Consider the following 18511-nt stretch of genomic DNA (forward strand, 5'->3'; position numbering starts at 1 on the left):
CCGGAGTGCTGACTCTCCTTTATGGGGTCGAAGAAGGCTTTCATGATATTGCAAAAGACATGCTTTCTCCAGATAGGCTGGAGGAAAAAAAAAAAAAAAAAAAACCCTCCATATTTAATGATGCTATTCCAGCGAAGCAGGGCCTTAATGATGATAATAATAATAATTAATGGCACAGCTAGAGAACTGACAAATAATGGGGAACAGATGATCCCTTCTTGGCCTAAAAAAAAAAAAAATTCTGTACGCCTGCAGAAAATTAAACAGATCCTTTCCTGGCCATTTAAAACTCAGATGCCTCAGCCAGAGTCCGTTAGTGTTTTTTTCTTTTTCTCCATGGAGAGCTAAAAGTACAAAAGTCCAACTATTTCCAGCTCCTACATTGCCACATGAAACAAAATAAGGCATATGGCTTTAGCCCTGGGTCCCAAGTTTAGCTGCAATTCTCACTTTCTGATTGCTCCCACCAGCGATTTGGGGCTCTTTTATCTTTTATAGCTTTCTCGATTGTGCTAATAAAGTGTAATTTTCTCACCCTGTTTCTACTTCTACCATCTTTTAAAATGGCTTTGAATTTCACAAAGTGAGAATGTTGGGCCACTCGCTATTTCCATCAAGTCGCTCTATACTCCTCCAGCAAGGTAAGCCTGTGCTCTGGTGACAAACTGTAAGTGGTCCCCTCTGTGAAGTGAGTCTGAGAAGTCTCCTTACCAATAATGAAACCCAAATGAATCAGCTCGGGAAGAATTTGAATAAGGTTCTTGGTCAGGCATCTGAAAGAATTTTACAAAGCCACCAAGAAAATAGTTTGGCCTAACAACACTTGTCCTCTTCTCTGTATTTACCTGTGGCACCACAAAGAGAGAGGTAGCAAACATTGTTTTATTGGTTTGTCTGTCAAGAGCATGAACATAACATTAGGTCTGTACCTCACTTTGCAGGATCATCACAGCGTGGTTAAAATGGTGATGCTCCAAGGTAGCAGAAGTTCCGTAGAGCTGGGCCAGAGCAGAGCCGCTCCTGAAAGAGGACAGAAGGGTGAGTGACCAGGACCTTCCACCTGTCAGTGATCCTCCCACCCCAGCTCTTTGGATCAAATTGCTTCTCCTGCTTTGGCAAAGGAACATTAGCATATACATTCTCAGGAAACTGTGTAGTTCACTCATCGGTGAAGTAAATTATTTCAAAAACCTTCTGTGTGTTGGACTAGAGTCTATGGATGATACAACAGTAAATAAGACGCAGTCCACGTTGCTAAGGAAGATGAGGTGTGGTCATAAGGGAAAATAATGCACATAACACAAATGCCATAGACAGTGTTCCAGGTCCAATCAAAGGGCTGCGGATGATCTGAGGACCGAAGATATAAATTCTAGCTCAGGGGATCAGGGTACACTTTGTGAATAAACCTTATGTATCTTCTGAGTGTCCAGAACAACTAATTGTCTTATACTAAATGTATTTGACTCTCCATGGGAAAAGCTCTTGGGAATATTAGGCACAGCCCATTTAACCACTTTACATACATGGCTGACAAATTTTTACTATGGTTTCCCAGCCCAGAGTCCCATTATATCTCAGGTTAGAACTCTGGAAGGTTCCCTGGATTTGGAACCAGACCCCAGCTCTTGGCAATAGCTTTGGATAATTTCTTGGGTGCTTTAAGACTCAGCTTCTTTGTCTCTAAAATTATGATAATGCTATCTACCTCCTGTTATTTATGAAAACAAAATAAAATAAAATATTTGAAAGTGCCTATCATAATGCATGACATGTAGTAGACTGCAGTGTACTAAATCAATTAAAATCCATATATATTTCCATTTAAGAATGGAAAATGTTAATTGATACTTGAAAAAATTATTTTGAGTTATCCGTAAATTTTGCTTATTGTTAATTCCTCAACAATATTAGTTCAGCAACGTGTTCATTGGAAATGTCCAAGTGTGCTCATTTCCAGCTCTTGTGGATTAGGAATTAGAACATCTCAAGAGTCAAGAGAGATCCAGAGAATCCTATAGTTTAAAAGGCAGTGCTGAGACTCTGACTAATGACCCATCCAGGTCCTTGTATTCTTTCTTACTCATTCCAGGGAGTTGGGACATTAAAAGCAATTTGGCTTTTATTTGGAAACGCTAGGGATTGACAGCACACAGTCTGTCTTGCTCATAAGAAGAGCAAGAACTGCATTTATGTGCAATGTGAAGGATTTTGATCATAAGCTGCCCTCCACCTCCACTGTGAAGCAGCCCAAGATCACAGCCAGATCAGGAGTCCAGGGACCTGTGTTCCTTGGACAGCCTCAGAGCTGACCACATGTTGGGGGAAACACAGGGTTCCATAGGGATTATTATGAATAGAGTTGGTAAGGAGGGAGCTAGATTTTCATTGGGTATGTGTTATTTCTTTAAGTCTTACCTTAATCTATACCATTTAATAAGTGCAAATTTGTAGGCTAATCTTAGTAATCAGTGATTAATTAATATTTAATTATAGTTACTGTTTTCTATCAGAGTTCATTTTTATTAAAATACATTTGTCAAGGTGTACACTGTATGCCTTTATTTTGGTTTTTGAAATTCTAGGATGTTTTATGTGCGAATCATATCCAATTGCCTGGTGCATGGAATAGTTGCTTAAAAAATATTAGCTGCTTGGCTAATAAGTTTACAGTGGTATGGCTAGAAATGAGAGTTTGAATTAGAAGGTTCAGTAATAAATGTGTTAGCACATTTTGTGATAATGTCATTAATAATAATAACTATCATGAGAACTTACCTATTATACACTAGGCAATATATTAACAATTTAATACATCATTTCATTTTTGTCCTAACAACAACCATGAAATAGGTGTTATTTTTCTCATTTTATAGATGAGGAAACCAAGGCTCAGAAAAGTTACACAACTTTTCCAAGGTCACACAGCTGACAGGTACCAGTTCTGGACTGGAATCCAAGTTTGTAAGTTTCTTCTCACTACATCATGAGAAAGATAACTTTCTCATTTCTGCTACTGAGTCTCCATTTTTGCCAAGCTGGTTATCATCAATGAAAAAAGATTTCAAAATTTAATGCAGAATTCTACTTGTATACCAACTGCTAACCACAGGCTCAGATTCCTGTGATTTGTTTCTATTAAATAGCCATGCCCAGATGCCCCTCACTTAGTGGTGTGAAACCTGATAACAGAGTCACTGATATAAGATAAGGTCACAGTACAAAATATTATTTCATCCTTTATCATGTTGGTTTAGCAGACCTCACAAAAGTTAAATCAGCTGGATGATCACAAATTACTTTATACTGTCTTTTTTCAGGATGAGTAGGAAGTTTCCTCCCTTAACCAGGGGGCACTTTATAACAAATATTACCCTCACACAGTACTGAGTTAATCACAAATATATGTAGATTTTGCAGCTGAACCACACTAAAGCTACAAAAGTGCAGGAAGACATTGTGATTCATTCATTCGCTCACCCAACAAGTAATGATGATTCTTACAAAGCCAGGCTATGGGCATGTGGAATACAAAGATAAATAAGAACTTCTACCCTCAGGAAGCTCACAGTCCCCTATAATTGTGTAGGAGACATTCTCTTATTAGACTTGCCCTAAAAATGCTCCCCTTTCTGCAAGCAAGGTGTCGTTTTTAGGCGTTCATAGAACAAAGTATGGTACTAAACCTACTTTCAGTTTTCTAGAGTAAAATAGAAGCAAGAATGTTTCCATTTCCATATGGATCCTTTGTTTACACTATTAGATTTGGTCTTTGTTAGTTTTTCTAAGACTGCAAAACCCCTTGGTGCTTTTGCTCTCAGGTCAAGTCTCACTGAGGATGTTGCCTATACCCGCCACTGCACTCAAACATGCTATGAACCTCCTAGGGCCGCAGGAATGAAGCCCACAGACACTAAACTTGATGTAAATGGCAAAAATTAAAATGTATCTCTTAGGATATACCTTATCAAAAAGTAGGCTACAGAATACTAGTTCTTTGGAATATTAAATGGCATATAGGCAGAAATGAAAAAGGTCCCATGGTCAAATACATTTGGAAAATGCTGGGTTTAAAAAGTTAAACTGTTTTATTATTGTCAGATTTCCCAATGGTATCGATATGTGAAAATATATGGTGATTTTGCAGGTGGGGAATGTAATATGCAATATTAACCAATTTTACTTTTAGCATAAAACCATTTTTTGAAAGAGGCCATGTCTTTCATGTAATATATTTTGTGTAAAGGTATACTTCCAGTTTTTCATGTAAAATATGAGAAAGATACCCAAATCAATTGCATGTGGAAAAAATGAACTTTAGTGCCAGCCCTCACTTTAATTGTCTGTAGGAAGTATATCCATCACAGAAGAGCTGTGGGGCACATACTGTTAAGTATGAAAATATCACATATCCAAATTGTGAAGTTATATATATCTCCAACTTGCGGATATCCACATTATATATCCAAATTCCACAAGCACAGGAATATTTATACATATGGTTATTCATGATGCTCATTATTGATTAGGTCATCCCAACGACATACTAAAGTTTTCCATTTTTGGACAGGTGACACACCAAGGGAGACTTATTAAAAAGAAAAGTCAAAGTGAAAATTCTTTCTCTACAGGCCACTCAGCACTTTGCACAGGAACCAAAAAATAAATGTGCAAAAATGTGCATAAGTTTGCTAGGTATGCATATTCTTTGGAAGAGAGATGTAATGGGAGTGTGTGGCCGTGGCTTATGGGAAAGTTTTAGAAGGAAAACTATGAAAGGTAATTAGGAAATTGAGAATTGCTGGGAGGTAGTGAGGAATGGGATTAGGCTGTCACGGCAGATTAATGTGCCCCAGGATTTCACTTCTGGGACCTGGCCGAAAGCGACAAGATGGGTTTTCATTCCCAATAAATGAGTATAAGAGATTATGCTAGAAATGAATAGAAGAAGTCTCCTAGGAGAATATACTACAAAGCTGCTTGGTACTGATATTTAATCATCGGGGGCAGCTGTAATGGAGAGGGGGATGAGTGGGAAAGGCTGTCCCTGGAGAAAACAGGAGAGAGGTGTTCACAGAGCAATTGCCAAGCATGGTGGGATGGCGGCCCTCTCTACCTATTGATCATTCGTTGCACGTGCTCCAATACTTAAAAATTAAGAATAAAATATGAAAATGCAAAGGTTCACTCATCAGAAAGGCTAAGAGAATAAATCATATTGTGCTATAACTAAAGTCACAACTTTTTATTGTAGAGGCATTTTGCATTTTATATAGTAATTTGTCCCCTGCTAAATGTCTCCTGTTTCTTTTATGGCCTTATATATGAATAAAAGGTACTGTATGCTTTGCCACATAATAATTGGTGCATTTAAATCCCATTTCCAAATCACTTGAAAGGTTGGAATTATACTGTGAATACTTTAAGGGAAGGGGCTGTTTGTTATACTTCTTTATTTCTCCCCCAGTGCCTAGCACGGAGGTTTGCACAAGAATAGTACTCAATTATTGTGGAAAAACAAAGGAAATAAGGATTAGATTTCTTCATAAGGCTTTTCTAAACAGTGGCACACTTACTGAAAAAGTCTTTTTTTAATCAATAAAAAACTAATTCCTTCCCCATGATGTCAGAAGTTCTCTTCCCGTATTCCTGTTGAAGGAAATTTTAACTGAGGGTGGGTGGTGAGGGCATTTGGTATCCTAAGTTCAGAAGTGACTCTCTTAGGTAGAAGTAGGGCTGAGGGACAACACGTGAGCTGGTAAATTGTATACAAGATTAATTGTCTCAAGGAAACACGTCAGACTGTCTTGGAACAGGTAGATTTGACCATGTGGCATGAGGATGCAAAAAAAAAAAAAAAAGACTTCTAGTATCATTAACTAATACTATCTCATATGTTGAAAGTTGTTTAATCTCACATCAATCACTTGAGACTTGGGGACCTTAGTTTCCATCTTTGTAAAATTAAGGTGTTGAAACATGACTACCAAGGTCTAGTTCAGTTCTATATTTTATGGTTCCATGTCTTGATTTGCTGATGTCAAAGCATATTTCAGTTTCCCAGAGCTCACATATATGGCAAGTCAACAAACTGGAAGCTCAAAGGCCTCAAGTAAACATTACAAAGTCACAAAAGACAGGATGATGCAGTGGTTAAGGAATGGCTTTTGGAATCAGATAGCCCGGGTCCGAATACCATTCTGGGTATATGAATTTGGGCAAGTTAATTACTTTCCTGAGGCTCAGGCCCTCTCCATAAAATGGAGACAAAAATATTTACCCTACACGGATATTGGTGAGCACTGGAGGTAGGAAACAACAAACACATGGTAGTTCTCTCCGTCTCAGGGACTGTTAGTTGCAAAGAACAGAAATCAGTTAGAAGCAGCTTCACTGAAGAGAAGGTTGATTAAAGGATAAAAGGAACTCTGACAGCACCCAATTATCACAAGTGTGGCTGGGTCTCCTGGAAAGGGAGGAGAGATGTGGAAAGCGGGGATCAAGTCTGCTTTTTGTCTTTCTCTAAGGTTGTACAATCTCTTCTTTCTGTTTCTCCCCGAATATCTACTTCTTCTTCTCTTCTCTGCAGATTCCCTTTCTTGTTTCTGTTTGCTACGTGCTACGGTCATCATGACTTTCCCAAAATGGCAGCCTACAGCTCCCAAGTCTCTGTGGATCTGCAGCCTGGATCTCAAGCTGACTCAATATCATGGTAATCCAACTCCAAATTCCTGGCAGATAAAATATGATTAGCTGGGTTTTAATCAGGTGTGTATTCTTGGTCCAAAGAGCTGAGAAGTCAACGCAAGAAGGGCCACCACTCTCAATGTGACACACAGGCTTTCTCTGGGAAGGCACAGTGGTATCTCAGGATAAATATTGGGCACTTGGCTCTTAAAAAGAACCCTCAAGGTGCCCAGCCTTGTTTTATGACTATAATTCGAATACACTTATCTCTTATTTACGCCTAAGTGGCAAAATGGTAGAGGGCTAGAGAGAGCATGCTAAAGGAAGATACACTGACAATGATGCCATTGACCTACCAGAGAGAGGCATCCTAAAAAAATAATGAAATGCAGACACAGAAAGCCAAACATAAGGAATTGTCAGACCCTATAATGAAAGTACACTCTGTTTATGCTTCAGTAGGCCCCAGGGACACTATTGTCTTTAGTACAACATCAAACTATGTGTATAAAAACTATGTTTTATAATAACCTATAAAAGATTATACTTGCTTAAGAAATCAGGAAACCTTATTGAAAAGCTGTATTAAAATAGTTAAATCCGTTAAAACAAAATCTCATCCATTTATCCATTCATCATTCATTCACTCATCAAACATTCTTTGTGTGTTTCTTATGCTCCTGTTATTGCTATACATCACAGGTACTCAAGAAAAAGGAAAGGCACACCTGTAAATCAGCAATTAAAATGTAGTGAGATGCATACTTCTGTAAAAGCATAGGGCATATGTGAGCATAGCAAATCAACCAGGGGATGGTACCCCGGGGATAAAACCCAGAGGAATTTTGAGGAAAGGAGAAGAAAGGCATTCCAGGTAAGGGAAGCAGCATACCAGGGCACAGAGAGCTGTAACTAACTGCCCCCCCCCCCCTTGAGCACTCCAATAGCCCCAGTGTCTGGAATGCTGATGCAAAGATGGAGGGGAGGGAGGAGTGTGCGCTGGGCCAGGACAATGGGCAGGAGCCAGATAGAAAAGGAGCTTTGAGGGCTACACTAAGCAATTTGAATATTATCCTGAAAGTCACAGGAGGTCAGTGAATGTCTTTCAGGCAGGAGAGTGATCTAGTGAGCTTTGTGAATTACAAAGATTATTCTGGAGTGCCAGGAGGGGGAAGACCAGAAGAGGGAAGTTGGGCTGCTTGTGGTAGCAATTCAGAACGGATGCAAAGAAGCAGCAGTTCCAGTAAGAAGGCAGAGATGTGGACTTTGAGGGGTGCTAAGGAGAAGCAGCTCTGGGTGTCTTGTGGATTTCAGGTGCCGCCATTCACTGAGATAGAGGAAAAGGGATAGGGAAAGACTGATTCTGAGGTGAGAGGGGGACTCTCAGAAGGAGGGAGTGGCAAAACGTGCCTTTAGGCAAGCAGGGCCAACAAAGATGGACAAGAAGTGTCCATTGGCTTTGGGAAAGGGGCCCATTGGTGGCCTCACCTGGTAAGGCAGAACTGGAACCCATGTGGAAGGCAGGGGCTGAGGAAGTGAAGACAATGAACAGACAACTCTCCAAGAGGACTGACTGGGAAGGAAGGGAGAGAAAGAGAGCAGAAGCTGGAGGGAGAAGTGGGGACTGAGGTGGGCTTCTTCAAGATGGGGGAGAATGGTTCCCATTAACAGGACGCTGAGCACTAGTAGGAAAGAGGAGGAGGCACAAGGCAGAGAGAGGGAGATTGATGGAGTGGGGTCCTGCAGGAGGGGCAAGGAAGGCATCCCAAGCTGAGGTGGAGGGATTAGCTTCAGACAGGAGGCAGCACGGCCCCTTGGCTGAGATAGGAGGGAAGGATGAAAGGATGGGGCCAGACAGATAAGTTTCTACATGGCAGGGGAGGAAATTGAGGGAGTGCTCAATTGATGGCCTCAATTTTCTCGGTGAAGGAGGAGGCAAGGTGATCTGCTGAGTGGTGCGGGGGTGGTGGCGGACAGGAGGTGGTTTAGGAAGGGAGAACCGTTCGGTACATATAACTGCTAAGAGTGAGGGGGGACAGAGCTGGCCAGGGATGCAGAAAGATCAGTGGGGAACACAGAGCCGCCAGCTGAGTTGGGACAATATATATTTCTATGTCTCAGACTCTCACAACTGTGACATTTTCTCCCAAAGCCTTTAAAAGTCTAGGTGGAGTTGCAAGAAATCGAAACGTTTGATTGAGCTGGGGCTGAGTTTTTGCAGAGTAGATGTCATAAGAGGTTAAGAGAGTCAAGAAATCATAGGATACTGAGAAGAGAGGGTTCAAGGGATGAGCTATAATAGGATCCAGGCTGCCTAGAGAAGTGTATAAAATAAAAATTCATCTGCTGGATCAGGAATAAAAGCAGGCTGCCAGGACTCCAAGGCCTCCCTAGGTAGATGTTCAAGGAACAAAGTGAGTGGTGTGCTGTTGAAACACAGTGGGCCATTGACATTCAGATTATGGAGGGAGAGAGACCCGTTTAGGGGCTTTGAAATCGGTCATCTGATGGTTCATCTTGCCTCTTTGTTGAAGCCTTCCTTAACTTCTCCATCCCCAAACTTTTTGCTCTAGAGTCTGAACCCACATATCATTTTGTTTACAAACAGTATAAGGACCGTTAAAACTGGGCCCTTAATATCAGTTGGGAGATTGGGGTTTTGGTCTTATTTCCAGCACCCATAAATTCTATAACCTTGGCCACAGCGTTAGCCAGTGAGCAATGGTTATCTTGACCCGTCACACTTGCTTAGGGGCAGATTATTCCGTCTGTGCACATCATGTGTTGCACATCCCCAGTCCTGATGCCACCTTTGTTCCCCATCTTTCTGTGGGAGGAGGGACGAGAGCAGCAGAGACCGTATTCCTCATGTCGCTTTATTTCACTGCAGTTTATACTATACCCACTATTAAAGAGCCTGCAAGAGATTCTATTGGGTGAAGAAAGATATTTCGCTTCATAAAATTTCCTAAGACCACTTTTATTTTAATAGTCTCAAAAGCTGATTTTGAGAGTAGCAAGTCCAAGATGCTTATAATGCCGTGAAGGCAAATATTCTGGGAGGGAAAAAAAAATAGGCCCTTTAAAATCTGAGCTTTGTTATCTGACTGAGGTCAACAGAGACAGACCAAATCAACAAGCATGACATGAAGGGCAAATTTGCAATTAAAAGAAGAATAGGGAATTATAAAGATGGATGAGCCCATGACATGCACACCCAAGCCTGCGTGGCCTTGGCCTCGGATGCCAGAAATTAATGCTTTACTCTTTAGCACTCGTCACCTTTGGCTCCAAACAGAAAGGCAAATGCATTAAAATAACAACAATTAGAACACTTACTTAGCTTGGAAGGCATTGTTGGTTCCCCTGTGGTCGAGGTCATGACACAGGCATCCCACAATCACCGCTAAAATTTCCACCTCGGTCAGAATCTCTTGAAACCCTGCGGTCTGGGAAGAGGGGAAAAATGGCAACAGTCACTCTTTGGGGCAGGGAGGATGGATAAGGTCCGTCCGCTGAGCAACAATCAGCTCTGTTTTCATACCCACATCATTTAAGGAGATGATTAACTGCCACCCCCTTAGATGACAGTCAGTTGGGTGGTCAGTTGCACAGCTTAAGGTCCCCACAGTGATGAATTAGCTGGCTGTCACGGGGGCCCACACTGGCACACCAGGACAAAGTTCAGACTATTCCCTTCTTAGAGAAGAGGCCGCCCTATCCAGATACAGTGACAGTTTGGCAGAGGCTCAGAGCAAAATGTGTTTTGTGAGTCTACATGGCAACAATGAGTATCTCGTGGTAGGAAGGAGGAAAGAAGACTGTGAATTTAGAAGTGAATGCTATAATCCATCAGATCCCACTCAAAACGAAGGCGGGCAAGAGAAAACATGTTATATATGGGTTAAAAGAAGCAATTTAGAGGTACTCAAATTGCTACATGAAAATATTCTAGACGTTCTCTTGTGAAGACCTTAATTCATATTAGCTTGGAGGACAGATTAAATTCATACAGATAATAAGGCAGGGTACGTCTTGAAAACTAGGATTTGGCAGAGGATTAGGCAACACAGATTGAGGATCACATGGAGAATCTTTTTACATAGAATCCTTTTTTTTTATTAGCTTCTGGGGCACGCTCATGGAACGTACAAGGCTCCATGTGAGATCTTTGGAGAGCAGTGATGTAATTACAGAACCAAGGTTCGTTGGTTCCTACTGTCCTTCGGTTAGTTTAGAAGAGGAGGAAGTGAGCCTCTGGAAACACAAGCCTGTGCATTTTCTTGACCCCAAGCCTGTCTTCCCCCTTTTTCTTAGTTAAGTCTCCCATTTCAGTATTTATTAAAATCTGTATCGGCAGGCAGGAGGAGGGGAAAGTGGGGTTCAAATTGCTTTCTTTTTCATGTACATTTTTCCCCAAACTGAGGACCACTAGATGATAGAATCCGTTAAGGTTAAGTCACTTCTTTTAGAGCAATGGAAACTTTGTTTTTTGATTAGTTACATTTTTATTGCAGAAATAACTGAATAGTAAGTGTCTGTATTGACAATTTTACTTTTTAAAATTAAGTTGGGTCCCCTGCTACATTTAGAAATAAAAAGAGAAATACACATGAACACAGGAATGTTAGTAAATTGTCGGGGGTGGGGTGGAGAGAACTGAAAAAGCCCGTATCAAAGCTGTGTGTGCCCCTTCATTTTAAAATTTGGGGTTGGCTGTTCATTTTAAGTTAAGTTTGCTTTACTTGAAGTATGACCTGGATAGTTAAAACACAAAAATCAAATCATGGTAAGAGGCTTAGGATCAAAAACCGTAGTCTCTCATCCTCCCGCTTTCCTGATTCCCAAAGGCACCTCATCTTCCCCTAATTTGGTAGTTAATTTCTACCATATCTCTACATAGTGTGTCCATATTATTAGCACTTGGCCATCCATCAAGTGCTTATGTAGTCTTCCTCTGTGCTGACACTGTCCTAAGAGCTCTACAACCGTTTAACCCACGGCATTGTCAGCACAGCCCTGTGAGGTAGGAACCACCCTTATCCCAGGTAGAGAGCAGGGAATTGGGGCCCAGAGAAACTAAGTCATGCGCCCAAGGGCTCACAGCTAGTAAGTGGCAGAGGTGGGCAAATTCCCAGCACCCAGGTGCCAGAGTTCACCCTTAAACACTGATGTCTTGTGACGGGTGAGAATGATCTTCTCTTCCTTCCCTCCCTCCTCTCACACCTACGATGCAATCCAGACCCACACTCTATAAATATTCACTACTGAGCCAACTCGTTATGTGAGGCTTGTTTCCTTTCTGATGTAAATGTTTTTATTTCCTGGAGTTCAGATTTCTTTGAACATCCAAGTCTTCTCACATCCTACACAGCCCCCCAAGGGGGCCACACCATTTCTTCCATGCCTTCCTGTCCTGGGGACTCCCTGCTGCAGCCTGCTCCTGCTCTTTGGTCTGGATTCTCTGCGGGCAGCCAGCTTTCCTCCCCTGGGGTTGACCTCCAGCCTCCTGCATCCCACCCTCTCTTCTTCATTTCCTCCCTCATTTCACAGGAGCACATCTGCCCGTGAGAAAGGGTGTTAACTGTGCATTAACTTTTGAGGCTTTGCATGATTGAAAATGTCTTTATTCTTCTATTTGGTTGTTAGCTTCCCCTACATTCGAGGTTGCAACATTTCCACTCAGAATTTTGAAAGACTGCTCTATTGTTTTCTAACTTTTGAAGCTGTTTTTGAGAAGTATATCCGATTCTTATTCCTAACAGCAGATACTCTTTGATTTTTCTCTCTCAGAATCCTCTATCTCTGGGTTTTGGCAATTTCACAAAGATATGGTTTAGTTTGGGATTTTTTTCCCATCGTTTTGCTTGGTGAGGCTTAACAGCCTGGAGGCTCATTTTCTTCAGTACGTTTTGTAATCTTATTTTTTTTAAAAAATAATTTCCTTTCACTACTTTTTGGGTCCTATTGGAATGGAACTCCAGTTGGTTGGACATTGGACTTCCTGTATTGATTTCTTTATATTCTTGCCTTTTCTTTCCCATTTGCCCATATTGACTTTTCCCTTTTACTTTCCAGGAGTAATATTTTCAATTTATAAGCATTTTCTTACCCGTTGCTTCTTTTCTCATAGCATGCTATTCTTCTTTCATAGATACAGTATCATCTCATCTTTTTAAGATAATAATTATAATTCCTCTGAAATTCTCTTCTGCTCGTTGATTGCCTATTTCCTCCGAACTCCTTTTCTCTGTGTTTGCTGGTTTCCCGCAAATGCCTGATATCCTTGAGTGTTTACTCATGTAAGAGTAAAATGCTCACCACCCACCAGTGCGTGGGAATGGTGTCTGTAGATTGCTGGGCCTTGCCGCACGGTGAGCAGATAGCCAGCTGCTCTTTTGTTGGAGATCCCTAAATGTCCGTTTCTAGACTCATTTTCTCTGGACTTCCCAATCTCTTGCTTGGAAATGGTGTAAACGTGTGTTGGCATTTTGAGAAAAGAGAATTGTATCTTCTCATCTTTGAAAATGTAGACTTCCACTTCGTTTTCTCATTTTCAGGGTGTACCTCACCCTAACTTTTCTTTTGCTGGTGTCCCCAAGTCTCAGGTTTATTCTCTCCAGCAAATATTCTGGTTTTCTGCATATTTGAGAAGAAGCCTTCTGACTACATGGAGAACGGTGGAGATGTGGGGACTCAGAGTTTTCATCACCCCCTCATTCCACTTCACCCCATTTTAAAATTTTTTTCTGATGCCTCCAGTTCCTGAGCCTTAGCAGGTTCCCAGGGGGATGTTTCTCATGTGTACCACTTCCTCTGGCCCCTCACCTCAAACACACTTGGGTTAGATCTTCCTATTCTCTGGTAAGCTATGAGCCATCCCCTCTCCATTTTCTGCCTTCATATACCATGGTTCCATAATATATGGAATGCGTATCCCTTTTTTGTTCTTCTTGCTATTTTTGGAGTGATTTCAAAAGGAGGAGTATAAAGGTCCGTATCCATCATCTCTGTCATCTTGAAACTATAAGTCAACTTTGTTGGGTTTGGATCTTGCTAATAATAAGTAAATCCTGAATGTCTATCAAGTATGAAATAATTATCCAGAATACTGTTGAAATCAATGCTATAAAAAAAAAAAAACAATAGAACTGCACTAAAATCTACAGAGGTTTTGCCTGTGAAAATGTTATTGATTAGAATGAGCTGATAAATTAGAATAGTAAAAATAGGGATAATGTTAAAATAAGATAATTAGACTAGAAATTTAATTAGAAGTTGAAACCTAATGCCTCTAATAGACACAAGATCAAAATCCTGAGTTAGTTTTAAGCCATCAGTTATCACCTGTTATATAATATGATGGAATATACTTTACTATAATGTACTATACAGCCCATCTCCTCCCTCTGCCTCCCTCACCTCTTTCCTGGGAATCCACATCTAGATCTTAAACTATTTGGATCATAGATACTTCCGAGAATTTTTTTTTTTTTTTTACTTTTGAGAATTTGGTAAGAATCTTGGCCCCTCTTCCCAGAAATTATTCTGTAACTTTACGGTGTTCAAAGACCATGGAGCCCACCTCTAGATCCTCAGAATAAAGAATCCCTAAAAAAAAAAAAAAAGAAAGAAAGAAAAGAATCCCTGAAGTACAGCACACTCACAGTCATGCAGTACATATTTACCTCTCTCATATGTACCTGAATTACTGAAGCAGCACCTCTCTCTTGACTGTGATTTAAAGCTGTCTGGTAAATTGTTTCTGAGAATCATCAGGCTTGAAAAGTGTCCACCTGCCATTAAGTGTCCGCTTGCCCCTCCCCCACACATCCATCTTCCTTCAAGCCCTCTCCATTCAGACCTACACTTGCCCACATGGAGGAGAAAAAGTCAACTGCTGAGGACGAGACACTTTCAAAAGAAAACACAGTGTCGGGGAAAGTGTATTTCAATGTATTTATCCCATGTCTGTCTCTATTTTATTCTTTTATTTTCAAATACAATTTTATCTTTTCTGTTCCTGACCCAATAATTAGGGGTTTTATTGACCTTTACATTTATCTATTTTCTCACCTATATTCCCTCATAGTCCATATAAAAAGCATAAAGCAATGAATACAATATATCTAAGCAAAGACGGTCAACGCATATAGGCATAGTTCTCATATCACCCTTTCCAGAAAAGCCTGTGACTACCCTCTGATCAGGCTTCCAGTGATAGTCCTTTCTTGGCCTTTAACATATGCTGGGATAATCCTACTCCCAGGCCAGAGCATATAACCACCAGAATCCAAAGAACCCAGACATTAGATTGATTCACAGGGCACCCTAGGCTACCCAGTAATTTGCTATCATCTGGTCAACATAAAATTTAAACCAGCTAGGATATACTACCATTTCCAAGCTGACCCCATACAATACTAGTGAATGGAGAAAATCATAGACAGAGAAACATGACTGGTGCTTTGTGGCTCTGTAGAATCCAAAAAAGGTCTAGAAAACAAGAGCCATAATATCAACACAATACAGATGGTGCAAACGAGGCTTCATTCATTTAACAAATGTTATTAAGTGCTTTGATGTGTCAAGCAACTGGTATCGTGGAGAATTATTTCGTATCTGAGAAGAGGCTTGGGATAATTCTAACAATAGTTAACATTTCTATTGTGGCTTAGTGTATACCGGGCACTGTTCTAAATACTTCAAATACATTAACTCATTTAATTCTTATAGGAACGCTCTAAAGGAGATACTGTTCTTATCTTCCTCATTGTATAGATGAAGACATGGAGCCACTAAACTGCATTGTTAGAATGTGGCAGAGGTGGATTAGAGCTCAGGTAACCTGGCTCCTGAGGTTCTCCACACTATGCTATTCAGCCACTATGCTATTTAGCCACTAAGGTGAGGGTGTGGCTTCAGATATGCAGCTTTTAAATACTTTTGTGATCATAGAGTGTTAGATGACATGGCTTTAAAGAATCAGTGGGTGTGTCCTTTATTCCACAAAGGATGTTATTCTTGAGTAGTAATAGGTTGATACTGCAGAGCCACTGGACCTCTTGAGCCCAAACACCTCTGGTGCATCAAGATGTAACTGATAATAAATAGTGATTTACAAATGAAGTCTGGAGAGAAAAGAAAGATACACTGGTTTGTATGTAACATCCCAACTTTACTCGACATATGCATAAAAAAATGACTGTCAGGATGTCCATCAAAATGTTACCAATAGTGGGATCACAGGTGACTTAAGAATTTTTCTTTGTGTTCAAAGTTTCCATAAAAACATATTTATTAGAATATATAACATATATATAATATGTGTATATGTAAATTCTTTTTTTTAAAAGATTTTATTTATTCATTTATGATAGACAGAGAGAGAGAGAGAGAGAGGCAGAGACACAGGCAGAGGGAGAAGCAGGCTCCATGTCGGGAACCCGATGTGGGACTCGATCCCGGGACTCCAGGATTGTGCCCTGGGCCAAAGGCAGGTGTCAAACCACAGAACCACCCAGGGATCCCCTCTTTTTTATTTTAGTAATAAGCTCATATTTCATCAAAGTGTCCTAGCTTGGAATAAAATAGTGACAACCTCAGAAGTGTCATTTATTTATTCATTAAGCATTTACTCCATTTTAGGCACTAGGAAAGCACTCACATCCTGAAAAGTGTCCATTCATCCGCTGATTCATTGAGCAAATGTTCATTAAGCATTTACGCTGTTCTAGGCATGAGGAAGCCAGGCCCTTGTGGCATGTTTGGTCTGGCCATGCTGTGTGCCAGCCAGAGCAGTGCCACGAACTTCCCTTTTCTAGCGAGAAACCATCACAACACTGGCTGTGCTTTGTAGAAAAGAGTGATGTGGGAAGAGGTCAGCCACCCCTGCTCTGTTTCTGGAGAAGGTAGATTATGGACTGCAAGCCCCTGGCTGTGTATTCAGCTCTGGCATAGGAATCTGAGAATGTGATGCCAGAAAGTCTGCCTTCACGTTTGTTTCTGAACCTAGGTGTTGGAGGTACTGAATGATGAGGGATTTCCTGAGTTCATCCTCTTGATTTCAAGATCTAGCAGATGGCAGGGTAAGAGAGACGGAATGCAGTGATGTACTAGGAATTCCTAATGGTCACAGAAATTCCAAACTGAAGGTTCTTGGCTCCCAATGTTCCTCCACGGATGCTGACAGCCAGGCGCTAAAGCCAATCAGTGGATTGGCTAAGGTTGAGGGAGAACACGATTTGTTTTTGTGGAGACTTTCTTCTCCCCTTCCTCTTTCTCTCTTTTCTGGATAAGAAGAGCAAAGAAGACTGCTCACACCATTCCAAGGGGTTTAGAAGAACATGGTTTCTCAAGGAAGTGCCCCTCTAGAAGACTCTGTACACCACATCCCTAATCTGTGTCATGTCTCAACTGACCTATAGATGACTTCAACTTGGAAGTGATGTGAGCTTGGGGCTGAATGTAGCATTTAGAGAAGAAGCATTTAGTTTCTGGGTATCTTCATTTCTGGTGTGCAGAGTGTTGCAGGGTCACTGTCTGGGGCCTTTGTTTGATGCATTATTAAAGTCAAATTTACTTTAGCCAAAGTGTACACTGAGGGTTTCATCATTGTAAATGCCACATACAACATGCTCATGTCTCTCTGTGAAACTTAGAACTGCGAGCGTGAACCAAAGGTTCTATGAGAAGGGTGCCTTCAGTCACACTCCCAGTTGAGCACGTAGCCCAGTGTGGGTGATCAGAGCAGTGAGAGCTATTAAGGCACATGTTTGGACTCCATGGGCATGGGCAGCAAGCCCAGTATGTTTCTTTTTGGGACTCTGTTTAGTTTGCTTCAAGATGGAATGGCTACCTCTCAACACACAAATCCAAGGAGCAGGCTGACGGATATCAACCTATTCAACTACTCCAAAGCGATGAGTTGGCAGAGGATTTTCTCAAGTTTTAGGATGGAAGCAGATTTCAGTTGCTAACCAAGAGTGCTCATGAATAAATTTACAGTACCTGATGCCATGTCCTATCTTCTTTTTAAAATAGGATCCTATCTTTGCCAATCAGGGCTAATGTGTGATGAAAGTGTAATGACGAAAAGAACAGGTATCCACAGCTCTAATCTTCTACTGGGGGTGGGGGATCCTCTACTGCACAAACCAGAGCATCTATATTTAATGGTCATACCCCTTTGGGATTTATATTAATATTTATCTGCTAGTATTTGGGTGTGCTGAGCTGAAAAAGAGGCACATCAGCCCTATTTTTGAGGTCCAAGGACCAGAACTTTTCCAGCTGTTAGGGGACCACCATCCAGCACTATGTTTACATGTCCCCTTCACCAGAGCATCTAATGTAACACAAACAATTGTAGTTTGACTAATTATCCATGGGAGTAAGGTGGTTTGGATCAAATTTGCTTTTCTTTCTCAAGACGAATGCAGCCAAATCCTGATTTAAGTCTATAATGACCCTTCCCTTACCAAACTGAGTGGGGAAAACCTTACAGTCTACACTTAAATACTTTCTGTTACAGCCAGAAGCCTCTAAGGCACTTGTCATCAAACAGTAAAACTTAAGTCAAATTTTGGATATACTGTGACTCTCAACCTCAAATAATGTCGCAAATGTTTGCCCATGTAAGCCTGAGAAAGATGACACAGCAAAACTTAGTGGTCTGTCTGGTTGTAATTGCGTATGTTGAATAAATATTTGATACATGAACAAAAATTTGGGTTGATTTTAATAAATTTTATGGAGTTACTTTTTAACCACTTCCAAGACTTAATTTTTAATCTACCTATAATCATAATTTTACAATTATTTT

The 18511-nt window shown here is 40.8% G+C and overlaps 1 protein-coding gene across 1 annotated transcript in view; it reads right to left on the minus strand.

The window, feature by feature from the left end:
* The window catches only part of PDE11A (phosphodiesterase 11A), a 361415-nt gene that overhangs the window by 65869 nt on the left and 277035 nt on the right, over nt 1-18511 (minus strand). The window contains exons 13-14 of the mRNA XM_038585090.1: nt 10027-10136; nt 930-1020 (exon numbers count right to left, since the gene is read on the minus strand). Coding sequence (XP_038441018.1) covers nt 930-1020; nt 10027-10136 — 201 coding nt within the window. The remainder of the gene's footprint in view (nt 1-929; nt 1021-10026; nt 10137-18511) is intronic.

The sequence above is a fragment of the Canis lupus genome, chromosome 36 (assembly GCF_011100685.1).
Source record: "Canis lupus familiaris isolate Mischka breed German Shepherd chromosome 36, alternate assembly UU_Cfam_GSD_1.0, whole genome shotgun sequence".
In the NCBI taxonomy this organism is placed as follows: Eukaryota; Metazoa; Chordata; class Mammalia; order Carnivora; family Canidae; genus Canis; species Canis lupus.